The sequence below is a fragment of the Scyliorhinus torazame genome, chromosome 18 (assembly GCF_047496885.1).
Source record: "Scyliorhinus torazame isolate Kashiwa2021f chromosome 18, sScyTor2.1, whole genome shotgun sequence".
NCBI classification, from domain to species: Eukaryota; Metazoa; Chordata; class Chondrichthyes; order Carcharhiniformes; family Scyliorhinidae; genus Scyliorhinus; species Scyliorhinus torazame.
The window spans coordinates 117,327,268-117,345,701 of NC_092724.1; the positions used below are offsets into that span (position 1 = coordinate 117,327,268).

Below are 18,434 nucleotides of genomic sequence, written 5' to 3' on the forward strand. Positions count from 1 at the left end.
TCAGATGTAAAAAGAGTAGATTTAAAATGTGCATTTGGGGATACGGGTTAGCATTGATGTGCAGGGGTTTCATTTCAAACAAGTCTTGAAAATGACAACAAGCATTTGCATTTTACAGGAAACTTGTGACTAAGCATGACCAGGCACTTCTTTATTGACCCAAAACAAGAGTTAAAATAGGAACATGGGTTTCAATGTTTTTGAACCAGAGTTTTCAAAGGGATATTTGAAGACAAATGGAGAGCAAAGATGAAAGGGCTGAAAAGTATTTATGTAAACAGGATTTCAGCTGTAGTGAGTGGGGGACAGAATCCCGCTGAAAGCTACCTCCAGTGTGTTTGGAGTATGTTGAGAAAGCTGTGAAAGTCACTTAATTGGAAAAACAACTTTGTTTTGGACCAGCAAATTTTTTGGTGTTCTGCGAAACAGTTCACTTTCTATCTCCCTCTGGAAAAACCATATCAGCATGGAGTTATGGGAAGTCGTTAATTTTAAAGCACCTTCTCAGCTTCGGTAATATCCCCTGGATGGTTAAGGATCTACAAGGACTGTTGCCAAAAATATATAGTTGTGTGTACCTTTGATTAGGCATTTTGGGGATTATTTTGTACGGTCTGTCTACTTTCATGTGGTGCATTTAGATTTTATAGTTTTTCCTCTCAATAAATATTTTAATTCAAATTTGTAGTCATCACTGGAGTCCTGTGCTAGTGTTCAGTAGCTTCCCTTCTAGTTTCGGCAATCCAAAAAAAGATTACAGTCGGACGAGATGGATTTCAATCTGAGAGCTGGCTTGCTCAGCATCATCAGCTGCAGTCAAAACGATCCCAACTAGACCAGACCCCAACAGTGGCTAGGATACTGGTCCGACACCCAATATTTTAGTTTATTTGAAAGACCGGGTGCAAAGAATGACTCCCTCCAGTGATCGCGTGAAGAAATAAGGCTTGGTTATTTTAAAAACAAAAAGACATACAATAGTAAACTTTTAACTTCAAACCTGAAAAAGAACTTCTAATTATCCCTTAGCAACAATAAACATACAGCTCTTAATCCATCTTAAAATTTAAAATTAGCAGGGCATAGAGTAATACTTGCAGTACAGAACAAATTCTGGATCTTGTTAGAACCCTTTCAGACTCTGGCTGAATATCTTCAAATAGCTGCTTCATAATAATAATCACTTATTGTCACAAGTAGGCTTCAATGAAGTTACTGTGAAAAGCCCCTAGTCGCCACATTCCGGCGCCTGTTCGGGGAGGCCGGTACGGGAATTGAACCCACGCTGCTGGCCTTGCTCTGCATTACAAGCCAGCTGTTTAGCCCACTGTGCTAAACCAGCCCCTACTTCAACTGTTGTTTCAGCCTCCTCCTTGTCTTCAGACAAGAATGCTCTGCTTTTAAACTATTATTTATTTTCCCCCTCTCCTACAAGGAAAGAAATCAGCCTTTATCTGTTGTCTAAAAAAAAAAAGGGTTGCCAGATCAGACTTTACTTCTAAAAAGCCTTTCCTCAAAAACCCTCTTGTTCCACAATTGCTTTCTCCAAAATTGCCTACCTCCACAGCTGCTCAAAATGTCTCTGCATTCCTTGGCTCCACTGAGCAATGGCCTCACCTCCAAGTTAAACAAAACCTCTCTGTAGGCTAAAAAGCACTTCCCCAGGCAAACCACAACACATTTCTTGGTCAATTTCACATGCTGGATGCTCAAACTACCCAAGCCCTACAGAACAGGATTCTCCTTTTTAAAGAAGATGATGATGACCATTCCAACCCCAGGCTTTCAACCCTCAAATTGCACAATACTTTTGTAACCCAATTTTCCTAAAACCTTCCAATCGTCATAAGGTTAAATGTACAGAACTTGTATAATATTTTAGTTATCACATGACACTTTTCGTAATGTTTAACATTTCCAAATATTTCAAAATTAAATGGCCTCTAGACATCTAAATAAGATTCCCAGGTGAAGTCACCAGAGAGGAACAAATCCTGCCTATAATTATACAGACAATTTCATCGTTATATCCTTCAGAAGGAAGATAGAGAGAAATAAATGATTCTATACCCATCAAACTTGTGTTTAACATTTGAAGCTAATTTTCAAATCGGTGGAATTGTTTAAGCTTAAGACATTACCATGATCACAATTTCTTTCTGCACTGAAGGTATTCTGTGAGCTCAAGTAACTGAAGTTATGTGAAGCAGATTCTTATCATCGAAATCACAGGCCGCCAAAACTCACTGTTGACTTGGCCCTGTGATTTATTTATTTTCTTTAAAAATGCTCAAATGTGTCCCTCCACAAGTTTAAATTCCCCATCGAGAACCAAATCATTGCAAAAACCTTCCACAAAATATTGCCAACACTGTCAGTGCAACATATGAACAACCTCTCATCTGTTACCAACATCAAATCTTTGGAGGATTGCAATCATATTTCTACACTGTAAATGGATTGTCTTTATTTGAAACAACATAAATCAAAAGCAATTCTGTCAAGCATCCAGAGGACTTCTGGCTGAAGCAATACGCTTTGCTGAACATAAAAAAATACTCAATTTAAAGAGGGAGGGGGGAGTGGTTGAAGAGAGAGAAGGGAAACCGGATAACGGAGAGAGGGAAAAAGAATGAGAACCAATGCAAAAGTTGAACCAATGTAAAGGCTGAATGAGTAAAGACGGAATGAGGCACCAACATGGCACAAAATCCCTGATAATTTCAAAGCCATTTCCAGCAAGTTTTGATTGAGCACACATTTTTATTTTAATTGTTTATAAGCACTAAATAATAATTCTACAAAGAATGAAATTTACTCACTGGAAAAACATTTCTTCACGTTGTTTGGACTGTAATGTCACAAAATGTTGGAAACATTTTGTTCCATTTCACAGACAGGAGATAAACAAACAACCCCTCTTCCTAGCATCATTGATTTTGCAAACAGACTCAGTAGTATAGACCAGTCTCAAATATACACAATATGATTTCATGAAAATCTAAGTACATTAGCCATGCAAGGCGCATCTGAACACATTCTTTCACAAAGGGTACCTTCTGAACAGCAGTCAGGCCAACGCCACATAATGCCTAGGAGTGCACACAGATTTCCAATTCAATCCTATTCCTGACGCTCAAGTATCTAAACTTCTCTTTTCACAATTAAGTATCAGAGGTTGAGGAAAACTAAGGCAGTCAATCTATAATAGCCTACCCACAAACTAAGTGTTCTGTGCAATCCATACACCAGCTCATTATTTGGCTGAATAATGATGTAGGAACGGTTTCAGTACATAATTTAAAATTTATGACAACAGTAGCACAATTAATTTTAATATAAAGTGTACAGTGATCTTTGAAGTTGAACTCTTTTTCGCAAACCCAACTTTCTTTTCTACTGCATTGGTTGTTACCATGGAGGAGCAGACTGAGGATTTGTGGTAGAATACAGCTGGCAACCTCCATGGAGTGGCAACCAAAGTCGGACTGCCATTCCACTCCTGTTCTTTTGAACTTTGGGGGGGGGGGGGGGGGGGTCACGCGAGGCCAGAGTCTCATGAAGGGGTCTATAGTCTACCTTTTTCTGGGTAACTATTGCTGTAAGACAGTCAGAACCATTGCCAGTTTGAGATTTAAAATCTACTTGCAGGTTCCTGTCGCAGGTCAATTGCCCAGCAGATGTTTCCACTTCCCAGGTCACAGCCCTGCAATCCTACCTGGGGAATTCTGGCCAACCCTTTTTGGTTGCCCTGCCCCAGTTACAGTGTTCCACAGCTTAGATGCTACAGGCCTATGTATTTTGTTTTGCTCTCAAGACCAAAGTAGTGCTGAAATTCCAACTGACAATGCTCATATACTGGTCAAGAATGGGATTGACAAGCGAACTGCATGTGCACCCACAGTGCTGTTAGGTACATTTTGACCCAGCGACAGTGATGGAACACGGATATATTTCCAAGCAAAGATGATGTGTGACTGAAGGAGAGCTTTCAGGTGGTGGTTTTTCCACGTGTCTGCTGTCCTTGTAGGCAGTAGAGGGTCGTGGGTTTGGAAGGTGCTGGAGGTAGCTCGGCAGGTTCCTGCAGTGCATCTTCTAGTTGGTACAATGTTTACCACCAGCAAAAGGAATGAACGTTTTAAAGTGGTGAATGGGGTGCCAAACCAAGCAGGCTGCTTGTGTCCTGGGATGGTGGCCAGTTTGAGTTGTTGGACCCACACTCATCCAGACGAGAGCACTTAGTCACACTCCCGACTTGTGCCTTACAGATGGTGGGCAGGCTTTAAGGAGTCAGAATTTTAACCATAACCATGATCGAGTCAGTAGCCACTTTTAGAGAATCCATACAGCTCAAGTTGCTTCTTGCAAATAGTTAACTATGAGAATATGTTTCTTCAAATGTCAGTGAGACGGAGACAGTCTCAGCTGTAGAATAAATGCCAGCAAGAGGAAATTTCAGGAATGTTTTAGATAATTGACAATGGAAGCAATCTGTGTTTCATTCTTAATTGCCATATGTGGGCCAACTGTGATGACAAACCACAGAACCCAGTCTCTCTTGTGGAATTCAAGAGTTTGCCACGACTGTGGTTAAACCAAGAATCATTTCACTGTGGAACATCTCAGCTGATTTTATAGATGTTCATTCCCAGTGCTGAAGTTCTTCCCTGCCTTCGCACTAAATGCAATCTTCGGCTATATTATCAACAGTACCCAAGGATCAAGCACCAGAGATATTGATTTGAAGAGATTTGACATTTCTCCACACATGACCTGAAGTGTTCCTGGCATTGTCTGTTCAGGTTATCTTTCATGTTTTAAAACAAAGTTCCATATCAATATTGGTAAACAGTTGTACCATTGGAGTGAAGCTCAACTGGCGAAAAACTATTTTGCTCAAGTGTCTTAATCCACAGAAAACTATACCTGCCATTCACTGCAGCCAACTTATTCTGGAACTTCAAAAATAGAATAACTACAGTGCAGAAGGAGCCATTCAGCCCATGGAGTCTGTACTGACCCCCTGAAAGAGCACCCTAACTAGTCCCATTTACCTGCCCCATCCCCTTAACCCCACCTAACCTTTGGACACTAAGGGGCAATTTTAGCATGGTCAGTGGGAGGAATCCCACGCAGACACGGAGAACTTGAAAACCCCAGACAGTCACCCGAGGCCGGAATTGAACCCGGCTCCAAGCACAGATCTGTATCATGGAAGACACTCACAGTAAAGTAAACTGTAGCAAGCGTTTTGCATCAATCTATCATGAACAGAAATAGATATGGATGTGGGACATCGCAAAAGGCAAGAATGGAAAAGTGAAATATTCATGGGAGTGATGATCATACCCCCAAAATATTTTAAATCTTCTTACAAAACGTTACCAGGAGAACATACGATGTCACCTTGAGAAAGAAAGTTGGAGCACACAGTTTTACGGGTGTTTCTCCTCCTCCCCATCCAACCCACTCCCCCTTCCCAAATATGTGGATTCCTATTACATGCAGCTCCGCATCACTGAACGGATTCAGCTAGAGAAAGTATTGGATTCAATTTTTCCATTTGTGTAAACTGATTGCAACAAGAGTCTATTGTCTAGTGTGGACAGGTTTGCCAAGAAATTGACATGCAGGGGCAGAACAGGAGGCAGTTAACATCAAAAGAAACAGAATGTGGAAAAGCAGTAACAATTCCATGAAAATTGAGTGCGTCAGAGGTCTGGAATAGGAGTGACAGGATGGTAAGAGAGAAGAGGACAGCCACAACTGCTGTGTAACATTTAACATTCTGCTCATCCCATCGATATTTAAAATGTTTTACATTCATCCAAAAGTTGCAGTGGTGTTAGCATTTAAATTCTGTATTCTTAAGTGTGTACCTATCAATAAATGAGCTTTATTGCTCATTCCATCATTCCCCAGCTTCTCCTCCTCAACACCATCATTTGCTTTGTGAAAATTTATGGACCAGTTCATCTCACAAACTCCGCACAATGGTCAAATGTTTGATTTATAGGATGATAGAAAAGTTAAAATCTAAGGAATTGCAGCTGGCACAGTAGACACTTCCACTTTTAAAGCTTCTACAATTTATATCAGGTTACAGAATAAAAATGCCATGGGGATTAGACCACAACAGTTTGAAAACATTAACTAACTTGCAGATGTACTACTTCAGACCAAGAACTTTTTTAAAAAAAACAAGAGTTGGCTACAACTTTCCTTTAACATTTCACACTTCTAAAACTATTCTTTCAATTATTTTGGAACCATCTTAGCCTCAACTATTTTTTAGCAAACAAAAATCCTTTTGCAAGCCAAAACTCCAAATATGGCAAAGATAGAAGATATTAAAATTTGCCTCCTGCAATCCAGATTACAATGTTCCAAATAAAATATGTATTTTCTTTACCTGCCAAAATTGATCTAGAAGCTAGGGTGCAAATGGTACATGGTACAAAACCAAAGTGGGGCTGCTGCTGCCACTGGTAAGTGGACCTCACAGGGAATGCAGTCAAATTGATTTGGGATCAGCCCTTTCCCAAGCAAAGGTTTGGGTCTTTTAGTTAGGCCCAGAGAGGTTCCCAGGTCAGAACGGTTTTTCTGCTTGAGACTAAACAAGGGCAGAAGCATGCAAACTCGTAGAAGAAAACAGGGAAGTTACTTAAAAAAATTGCTGCCCACAACATGGTTAAATAGTGCATCCTGCAGAGTTTCTTTCAACCTACATGGGGATTACAAGGCCTTCGCTTACAAAGGACTCGACTGGCATCATTAGCAGTAGGATGACATCCAAAATAGTTTACAGAACTATTTTGATACTCATAGCCCAGCATTGTTATGTGGCATACTATTAAGGAAAGAGATGGGCAGTGCAGGAATCCTTCGGAAAGAGGCACTCAAACTCCTAACCGGACAGGCAACCCACCTCCAAGGTTCCCAACATGCTCCTCTAAACTAATCACTTGGGAACTAGGCAACCGAAGGCCTGGCCACCAATGGTGGAGTGATTTGAACAGAGAATGGTAAAGAGGCTAGAATTACAGGAATGCAGATATCGCTGAGGGATTGGAGCTCACAGATGGGAAGCTACGGAGGGATTTGAAAACAAGAATGAGAACTTGACCAGAGGCCAGTGTAGGTTAGCGAGCAGGGTGATGTTTGAACAGGACCTGCAGTGAGTTAAAACATGGGCAATGAGTATTGGATGACCTCAAGTTTATGGTGGGTAAAATGTGGGTGACCAGCTGCTAGTGATAATTTAACAACTTGTGCCAGAAACATTAGCTTTGGCTACATGACCTGGAGAACTGTTTGATCTACTATACAAAAACTAAGTGGGTAAGTAAAGCCCGAGTCTTTCCAAAAAGTGCACCTTTGATTATTCCAAGGAACAGAAATTTGAGATTAGCCATGTGATAATTTGCTCAATTATAGTTTTAGTTTTTCCTCAAAACACCAAGAAAGATTGTAGCCCCCAAAGGTAATTGGACGCCCATTTGATATCACAGCAGGATAGTCCAAAGGTATAAACAAGGATTCTTAGATTAAAGTTTATTCTCCTGCTAGTTTTAAATTGGTAAAATTCTTTACTTCCTTATTTGTTTAAACTAAAACATTTTTATCGGATTGTGATTCTAGGCCATCTTGGGAGACTGCAACCATATTTGACTGTTAGAGGTGTTAAGTACATACGGCCCTTAACCTAATACACGTTCTGAATGTTGGACAAACATTTTGTTGGAACTTCACAGATTAATTATACTCAGCCACAATACACAACAATTAGCCTTTGTGCTTCATTTGATAGTGAGTATTGGGCAGATACAATCTTCCCAAAGTCTTCCGCCTCCTGTCACAATCAGACAGACTTGTATTTTTATAACATCGTCCACATTTTCAAAGTGTTTTATGCCCCAAGTGCTTTATATTTTGTAGGTGAACATGGCAGCCATGTGGGTGCAAGGGTGTACACGAGAACAATGAATGATCAGATAATCTTCTTTCATAACATTGATTGATAAATGAATGTAATGACAGCTCGTTCCCACAACATGCTTCCAGATCTTATTCTGTGAGGTAGGCTTGTGGATGCGCATGAGGAAATAAGTTAATTAAGCTGGGGACTGATTGTCTGGTAGGGTTTGAGACATGAAAGGAGTTAGTGTTAAAGACATGCAGTTGAAGTAGGTATGGTCAGGTGATTTTTCCATAGGTAAACAAACAGTAGGTACAAATGTGCATTAGGGGATAAATAAGGGTTTAGATTTTCAGCTGTTAAATTTTAATGGGGGAGCAAGAGATGTTACAACTTTGTAAAGGTTATTACATTTTATTTGACGCAAGAGTGGAGGCATTAAGGCGAACAAGATTGATTATATTTTGGAAATGTTACGTTCACAGAAGTGCCCAGGACAACTGAATCGAAAATGCAAGAGATCAAAGATATTTAAAGGAGGTGTGCAAGGGTGGCTATGCGAGGCCTCCTGGGGTACAGCTCAGTGCTGGAAAAAGAGCTGTGAAGGTGCAAGATTTAAATAGCCATTCCAACCAAGCCAGAAAAGTGTTCATTTTCCACTTGGTTTACGCAGCAATTAATATCTAATGATATCAATCCAATAAAATGCAAGTTCAAAATATTAGAAAGAACTGACAAGTTTGTCACCTTCAAAACATTGTGGTTTACTTACAAAACGTGAAGAGTTGTCATTTTTCACAGTTTTGGCATTGCCAAATGATTCCAAAATAGGGTTTGCCTGCAGAAGTTGCCGTTCCAGTTCTCCCTTAAAAAAAAATGAAGAAAGAACTCAAATTAAAGAAGAATTTTTTTTTTTATTTTTTTTTAAATACCGATAATGCAAGAGGCCATTCAGCCCATTTAGTCTGCACAGCCCTCTGAAAGAGCACCCTGTTTAGGCCCACTCTCCCGCCCTATCCTCTCTAACCTGCACGTCTTTGGACACCCAGGGGCAATTTAGGCTGGCCATTCCACCTAACCTGCACATCTTTGGACTGTGGGAGGAAACTCCCGTAGACACAGGGAGAACATGCAAATTCCACAGAGTCACCCAAGGCCGCAATTTAACCCAGGGATCGAACCCGGGTCCCTGGCACTGAGGTAGCAGTGCTAACTACTGTGCCACCCAAATTACTGCCCAGCTACACTGGACGAATGCCAACTGAGTGCTTTGGGTGTTTTGTAAAATTTGCAGAGCTTTTGATTAGTGAGGTTGTACAAGAAGTTTTGAAACCTGCACCTAATGGAAACATGGAACACTAGTTATGCAATGCTTACCACCTGCTGTCTGACCATGGAAAGTTGCATTCAGTCCATGTCTGCTTGCCAACATCCAAATTCCAGTCATATTTGAATGCCAAGGGGAAGACAAGCTAGTTTAAGTTAACTCTTCAAATATTTATTTTGCACTCGTTGCACAATTACGGCAAACCATGCAATGACCACAACCTGCAGCTTGCATTGGGTCAGAATCATTTAATTCTTGTGAATTCACACAGAACGTGTTGCCACTGGTCCCAATTGGTGGAAACTATTCTTCAAATAGCTGGTAAGACTAAAGGCAAAAGATGGCAGTAATGCAGATTTGCTGCCATGTGCCAAAATAGATCCAACCTTTTTGGATTTACCTCTGACCAAGCTACATCAGTGTGACACATGTCCAAACTGCAAGGGCAAAGGGGAAGACTCCAGTGTTACCTAGAAACAAATGAGCCGTAATATTGACCTGTCAGAATATAAATTTTTAGAATTGGATTCCAAGTTGACCATTGTTGCAGGTAATGCAAAATTAAGAAACTGGTTTTTGAATATAAGCTAATGAGGATAATTCTAGGAAAGTTTTTTTATTTATTTTTTTAAATTTTTTTTAAAAGAGTCCTACATTGATTTGGACACTTGCCATGGCTATATTTGCTATCAGTAGGTTTTGTTGTCTTAGTCGTCCCTCATTTGAGTCCACAACATTTTCATTAATGTCTGTTGTGGATTCTCTTAAGAATAACTACAGCAGTATTTTAAAGGACCCCACCCCCAATCCTCGTTCTCTTCTCTCTTTCCTTCCCCCCCCCCCCCCTTCTCCAATCAAGAGTTGTATTTTTGCCCTCCAGGACTAATCAGTTGAGACAAAGTTCATTCCCATAACCAAACACTTGAAATATACTCATAGCTGTCAAAGACTTTACATGAACAGATCTCTGTAATAATACCCCATCTACCCCCACCTAAAAAAAGAGTGGAAATCATGTGAATCACTTAATCTTTGACTTGTTGCAAAGATAATCTTAGACAAGCTCATGAATGTACACCAATATATATATATACACACATGATACAAACCAGAATTAAAAATCTTTAGCAAATAATATTTGAACAACATTTACATGAAAGTTGGAAGGTCAGTTACAAGCGACGACGCAAGCACTTAAAAAAGGGGGGGGATATTTTTGATAATATTTTCCCCAGATATTCTTTTCTGCCCTGTAGCATTTCCCAGGTGGAATTCCATTTCCAGCACATCAGACTCAAAAAATAATTTCCATCATGGAAATAACGATTAGTTTACCTTCAGAACCAGTCCTGTACTCATGTTTATGATCATTATCTCCAACTGACCACAGCCTGTTCTGCCACATTCATGCTGTCATTTGACAATTCCAAAATTAAGCAGATAAATTTATCATGTCATTTAAAAATTTAAAAAACTGAAGCCAGAAATTTTATTTAAAATTGGACATTTCTTTAGAATTACTATGGGGATTTCCAAAATGAATTTGTTGTACCCACTCTTGAGACAGAAATTTACCGATTTTTCATATAATCATCATTGGGAGTTCAAAGGCATTTCTAAAGGGCTAAAGTTAAAACATTCAAAGGTTAATTGTAGTGTGTAGTATCCAGTATATCATCTAAGGGAATGCCGTCAATGAAGGAACAGCGAAGATGCACAGTTCAGGGCTTGTTTAGGGCAACACAAAAAAGTCTAGTAGGTTCAAGTATGTTGCATAAATGCACTTAATTTCCACAGCTTTTACTACATGCATAGCAGATATTTATGCATTTAGTATATCCAGCAGATAAGTATGATCGCCAAAGTGAGAAAGTGTTTGTGTTTATGGACAGTTAGAGGTTGGGGCAATTAGCTTGACAAGGTTGGGTCATTTACAAAAGCAATTTAAATCCATTGGTTAGTCTGAGGTAGAGTATAGGAAACTTTTCGCACAAAAAAAAGCAAACCTCAACATTTGGTTCTCAAACATGACATCTGCCAAAACTACTTATCAACTAAAATAAAGGAATAGTAAAAGTCATGGGCTTCTTCACAATAAATAATTTCACACTACAGCTGGTCAACAAGCAATTTGTTCAAGTGGCCAAGCTATGTCGCTCTGTCATACCACATGGTATTCGCTATCCAGTTTAAAAGAATGGGTCAAAACTCCAACCAACTGAGATGAAGAATTCAAACAAGAACAAGAAATGACATTAAACCTATGCAAAGTCTAAAAATGTTGTGGCAATTCACTTCTTACCGATTTACTGTATGCTTTGACTTATTTTTCCTATCAATCTAGCAACTTTCAGGATAAATTTTTCATAGAGTAGCAGAGCTTGGCTTGTTCCGAAAAATCTGTGCTCAAGGAGGTCACCTCCAGCCAAGTTTGCTCAGGGGGGCTATTTTATGGCAAAAAATTAGCAACTCCTGTACATTTGTAAGGGTCATTTCAGATTTCAATACAATCCAATGCCATGAAACAAGTTTAATGCAACTAGGTAAAATTACACAGAATTATATCAGCATTTTTTTTTTTTTTTTTTTTTTACATGAACTCAAGTACAGTGCTACAAATGCCTGCGTTAAAAGTTTTCTGAAGTGCAAGAGTTTCCCAGTGGTTTGGGCTATTAATGCAGTGTGGCAGAGTATATAAACTAGGAGGCTCTTGTGAATGGATTCCCAGACCTGTGCAGCGTTTGCTGATCCCAACCAAGGCAGTGATAGATCCACATCACAACTGGTCTCAGGATCTGCTGGACAAAGGAAGGCTCACTATTACTTGCACTCCTGATTGCTATCAAGTCAACTACAATCAGTTACACACTAATAAGCTGCCTGATATACACAGCTGGTTTAGATGTGCGCTTTTGAAAACAGCTCAAAGCACATATTTGTCCCCATTTGAATCAGGCTAGATTACTTCCTTTTGGAGTATTTAAGCAGAGGCCAACAGATGTCATGTCTTCAGTGTTTGAGTCAAGCCATCTAATTTGTCTGCACTAGTGTCACACCAGACTTCAGGGATGTGCACCGTTATCTTCATCTGTCATAGGTGGTTGATCTCCTCAGACTTTAGTTCCAGTCAAGTTGCAATCGGCTTAATTGATAATACTTCACGTTCATGACAGTTCTCACTCATCTGCGAGTCTGAAAAGGGAGAAAAATGTCCGACTCCAATATTTGGGAGTCCCATCATTGGAGTTGGTGAACAAAAACCTTCATCTACAACTGTTGACACACTATCAACTTCTATCTAGATTTGGAGCATACTGCTGCATGCGAATCCTATTTTTGCTTTGTCTGCAATGTTGCATATGATGGTTTATCTTCACTGTGCTATCATATATTGAACCAAATATAAACGTTCATAAAATTTTTGGAAGTTTTAAAAAAACTTTAAATGTACAGATCTTAGTAATTTGCACGCTGAGATGTACATCCAAAATATCAAGTAAATTTATACATTTCAAATAAGGTGATGAAAAACAAAACCCAGTATTGCAGACTGGATATTTGGGCTGTGATGTTATATTTATTGGATAAATATGTCCAAGATGGTTGCTTTCCTAGCAGTGGAGCCAATAGATCAACAATGTGAACTGGACAATATCCAAGCATAAACTGTGCATATTCCTTATTCTCAATAGGCAGACAGAGAGAGTTATTTACTAAGCTGGGAAGAGGGAAAAATTTACATTACAAATTAGTCTTAGATCAAATAGATGAGGCAGAGCGCAGCAACTTTCTCTTCTATTTTACTGTTGCTTTTATAACAAGACTCAATCTCGAGTTGTACAGAAGCAGATCATGGACATGATATCTGAAACTTAAAATCAATTTCTGAAGTGTAGATGAGGAATTTCCAAATAAATATTTAGGACAAATATTGCAGAAAAATAAATACATAATTCACTGTACAATTTCAGCCTGCTATTGCACTTAACACATTCCAGATTAGCATTTTTGAATGGCAGATAAAATAGTCCAGTACTCACTCTGCAGAGCGGCTCCTGCAACAAACATACAAGATTTGGAGAGTATGGAGAAGTTAGGTTACAAAAATTAGATAGAACCAGCAAATTCCTGACATATTGCACCAGTGGCTCCTGCACTCCTGCAAAACTTCCCCCAACTGAGTGGGCCTGCAACCCCCCCACCCCCCCACCCCCCACAGCAGCAATGGAAAGATGCACTGTGGGAAAGGTCAAGTTATTTTACAATTAGTCTCAGACTTTCACCGAATCCTTCAATAAAACTCTTCAGATTAAGAATTTTCTTTTCCAATGAAGTTGCTTAGATTTGGTACAATAAATAAAAAAAGAACCTGTTTTCAAAATAATTGCACAGTTTTCCATCAAGCAAAAATAATTGCTCGAACAATGAAATGCACCATGGTTCAGTCATCGAGCACACTGGTGCTGATTCAAAAAATGGCAGCTGGTGCTGATCAACTCTAAGTAAACTTGAGTAGGAAGAATACCATCGCTTAGAAATGTTAAAGTCTCAAGTGCTGTGCCTCAAATCTAAAAGGACAGTTTTGCAACCATCTACGTCTGCATCTCTTCCAATAATTTGACATTACATAAACAGGATAAACTTTAATGATTGGGGAAAAGAGTACAAGATACTTTTTTCACTTGATGCAAATATGTTGAAAATGCCTTCTGGCGTACAGACCAGCAATTCTGTAACAAAAAATTGCTTTGGTTTTAGCAGATAAGCAATGAAATCATGCAACGCAATGCAAAACAGGAAAGGCATAATTAAGAATTGATGCTATTGTTTGCTGCAAGTTTAACTTAGTGCGAGAAAATATCCTGCCTGTTGCATACAAGAACAATAGCATCCTGTTCCATGTGCCCAATGCGAGATACACCATGAAATTGTTACCAGAGCCCGAACAGCAGGGACTTAAAACAACATGCTACTCACATATAAAAGTGAAGTTCCACTCTGTAGTCAATGGACAGAAACAAATAGCATACCAAAATAAAATGTTAGTGACACAGCAACACACAGTTTACTTAAATTACTTCCAATCTGCATGAGAAATTGGAAGTCCATTAACATTGGAGGTGAAAAGATGAGATGTTCACAGGATTTAATAAAAATGAAAAGTTAGATATAATTTCAATATCTTGACAAAAGCTTTTCATTTCTTTTTTAAAAAAATAACTTTGCTTTCTACAATTCAATTGGACAGAGATTAAAACAAGTCCGAAAATGAATCTGACCAACCTTCAGGGAGGTCAATATTTAACACATTGTGAAGTTCAAAACTGAAAAGTATCACTGATGGGTTATGGATAATAACGAGCATTAGACAAATGGAGCAACAATGTCCCACAATTCCAAAATTATATGCTTAAACCATTTGTAATCATCTCTTTGTTACATTAATTAAATCTCCATTCACCCTCATCCCCGTCCCAGAAGAAAACAACAAAGGTTTTGTCAGAACATAGCTTTTTTTCTTATCCTCCCCTCCTCCAACTAACTTGGTCTTATTCCTTTATAATGGGTCTAATGTTTAAACGCAGAATTTGGATCCCTACATTCCCAAGAGCAACAACTTGAATTTAAATAACGCAATTGGCATCCAAAGATGCAAGCAAAGAAAAATCATTGCTGATCCAAAGGAGACCAAAAGTTTGACGAGAGAGAGGTTTTAAGGACATTCATAAAAGAATGAGAGATATGGACGGTCTTGGGGAATTTAGGGTTCATATGGCTGAAACATGGGTCAAAGGTGAGTCGAAAGGAATTTGGGTGGGTGGGGAATGAAGACAAGGGGCCAGAGTTGTAGGAATGCAGTGTGTTTGGGGGCTATGGGAATAGAGGAGGTTAGAGATAGGGCAGATGAGGAGGGATTTGAATGTTAGTATGAGACTTTTAATATCAAGATGTTGGGTGGGCCAGGAGCCAAGGTAAATGAGCAAGTACAGGGCGATTGGTGAACAGAACTCCATGCTGGTTGGAAATAAGGCAGCAGACAAGTTTTGGATGAACGGGGTGGGGTGGGGTAGGTCACTGGTCTGTCTGGTGAAGACTGGAACAGAGTCAGAAGATAACAAAAATATGGATGAAAGATTCAGCAGCAGATAAGCTCTTACACTTCAAAATAAAGTCAGTGGTCTGAATCAGAATTATCCTGATGAGGTGACACTACGGGACAAGAGGGATCAGCACCAAGGAACATTATAAAATACACTAATTAGTAACTTATGACTACCCACAGTGGAAATAGGAGAGTCATGTTAACCATTTTTCCCACTGAAGAGGTTGGAGTCATTGCAAATTAAATTATGACTGGCAAGTTTAAGTGGGAAAGGGAAATTGATTAAGAGTGCCACCCTGACACATTTAATTTTTAATAAAGGAAATGGATTACAGAGCTTAACAATACAGGCTCAGTTCCAAAAGGAAACTGAGATTTCTAGAGAAACAAGATATAAAACAGAGAAAAGGCAATATATTCAAGAATGATTCCACATATGCGTTCCAGTCAACAGCTTCCGTTTTAAAGGCATCCTTTTTTAAAAAAGGATGATAGTTAATTTCTTATGTACCATTTGCTTTTGGTGCAATGACAACGGCCAAAATTCAAGCAACAGCCTCTAAATTATATGGCCGGAGAGATCAATTATCATCTTGTGCCGTTTCCTGCAGGAAATCGGATTCAAAAATCACTACATCAAATAAGGAAACTCCAATTCAGAAAGTGCTCAAAAGTCGCAATGTTTAGTATGAATACGCTTCAAAGTGTCGCTTTTGAAAATATAGTGCATCGGAAAAGCTAGTGTTCAATTAAGAGGTGTGTGTGTGTGTGTGTGTGTGTGTGTGTGTGTGTGTGTGTGTGTGTGTGTGTGAGTGAGTGAGTGAGTGAGTGAGTGAGTGAGTGAGTGAGTGAGTGAGTGAGTGAGGAGAGAGAGAGAGAGAGAGAGAGAGAGAGAGAGAGAGAGAGTGAGTGAGTGTGAGTGAGAGTGAGAGTGGCAGCTGAAACATGGAAGCGCTCATTTTCCTTCAGAAATGTACATTATAGAAAAAAGACCAGAAAAGGAAGGTGTTCGTATGCTTTTGCGAAAAGTCACCTAACGATTCCTTTAAGAACTCACAAAGCAATTATAAAAGGAAGGGACAGGTAAAAAGAAAATTTAAAAATAACTAAAGTAATCAATAAACTGGAAGAGTGGTGTCAATCACATGCTGCAAAAAGTTAAACTGAACAGCATCAACACTTGCCTGATGTTTCACTGGTTTAGGCGATATGGGCTGCTTGTTGCAAACAAATAAATAGCACCGTTAGGAAATACACATTCATTTCAAATATGCATAAACACAGCGAGGCACATTTCCCCAAGTTTTGCAGAGCCAAGCATTCCACTGAAGCACAGAAGTATTAGTTTTTGCTCATGGAATTAAACAAAGATTTTGGTGAACTGAAGAATTTACCCATGGCGAAATACTGATTTTAATCATGCCTTTTTAAAAGTGTACTGTTTCAAGGGCTGAATTATTATTTACAACTCTGATGTTCTCCTCATCTATTGCTAGCCAGAGTTGACACAGCAAGAGACCCAACACAACTGTCTGGCTTTGCACTGCAAAAAGCACGGAGCGCGCAGAAGGACAAATCCCTACTGATTCTCAAATAACATTAGCCCTTGAACAAAAAATAGACTGTGCATTTATGACAGTTTGTCATGTCTCAGAAATGTTCAAAAATATTTAAGGTAGTTGAAGTTTTGGGATTGTTAACTGGACAGACGTGATGTAAATAACCAGTCCAGTGGTCAGTGGAAAAACAGCGAGAAATCATCTTGCAAGCTAACAAGTGGGATACATTTTTTCCTCAACAGTTTTAAATGCTGCAGTGAAAGAGGTCTGAAAATGTTTGAACTTAAAGTTGTATGCACCCCAGATACTAAGTTAGGAAAGGGATTTATTTTTGGTAGAACACCAAGGTTTGTAGGCATTTTGTGTATTTAATATTCCAACGATGGGACAGGATAAAATCATTTCATTATAGTTAAATAGCAACAATCATTCCAATTCAAGAAGCAGAAAAGCACAGCCGGTTGGAACAGAGGTGGTTTCTCTGCAGAACAGGTCAGCGAGCTGGGAGATGGAGATGTTTGATCCGCCGTTTATCAGAAGGTATAACGCACAATGAGGTATTTGCATTATGAAAAAAGTGGACAGAAAAAGAGTTACCATAAAGTGCATGCCGATTAAATATATTACAGATAGATGGTCTGCAGAAGGCTGGCAAAGGCAGCAAAGAATGTCTTAAATCAATGGAATTCCCTGGGGCAGCTTTATGTTTTTGTTACAACATTTGCTGCCATTATCCTTGGAATGTCTGCCGGGACACATGCAGTGATTGAAATGTACAGGGGGTGGGGTCACCATAACAGTCCTGGTACTTGAGAGATGGAATACAAACACAAGGTCGGTCACAGAGCTCCTCTTTCAGTTTTCACAACTAAAAATTGTTTTCCACTTCAGAACGGTGGAGCAGTTTCGCTAGAGCCATTTAAGCGCCAACAGTTTTTGGTGCAGCAAATGGTTACAGTAGACTCCTGGATTTAAAATATTTTCATACTGGTTATCTCAATACAAAGAATATGTTGAGTATCTGAAAAATCTAATTCAATTCCATGAGGCAAAAAATACTCATTTCAGCATGGCACACTAAATTATTTCACAGTACAGCTTATTCAATCATAAAGTTAATGGCAAGTTACATTAGGTCTATTTTTCAGCTGTAAGCATGATAGGTATTCATATGCCATGCTACAAAGACCAAGATGTCTGCATTAACTATATGGTAGAGCCTTACAGCAATGAATTAGTTGTATTATGCACATTTCATAAGCCACACGTCAGCATTAAATGTATTGCATCAAGGAATTATAAAAACAAATGTACCTGTATTATACAATAAACTGGGATGAATGCCGCAACAAGTAACTTACTGGAATATTATGGTCCTTTCGCCCTTTGTGAGAGGAAGCAACATGGGCCAGATATTGAATAACTTTCTTAGTGTTTTCGGTTTTGCCAGCACCAGATTCTCCTCTGTATTGGAAAAAGATTCAGGGAAGAAGTTAATTTTTGGTTAACACAAGTTTTTTCTTTGGC

The 18,434-nt window shown here is 39.1% G+C and overlaps 1 protein-coding gene across 7 annotated transcripts in view; it reads right to left on the minus strand.

Annotated features, from left to right (window-relative positions):
* Positions 1-18,434, minus strand: part of LOC140395442 (myosin-10) — a 194,539-nt gene that overhangs the window by 72,707 nt on the left and 103,398 nt on the right. For 2 of the 7 annotated variants that reach the window (XM_072483194.1, XM_072483196.1), the window contains exons 5-8: positions 18,269-18,371; positions 16,533-16,565; positions 14,223-14,243; positions 8,691-8,783 (exon numbers count right to left, since the gene is read on the minus strand). In XM_072483194.1, coding sequence (XP_072339295.1) covers positions 8,691-8,783; positions 14,223-14,243; positions 16,533-16,565; positions 18,269-18,371 — 250 coding nt within the window. The remainder of the gene's footprint in view (positions 1-8,690; positions 8,784-14,222; positions 14,244-16,532; positions 16,566-18,268; positions 18,372-18,434) is intronic. The other 5 variants (XM_072483197.1, XM_072483200.1, XM_072483199.1 and 2 more) reach the window with 5 other exon arrangements.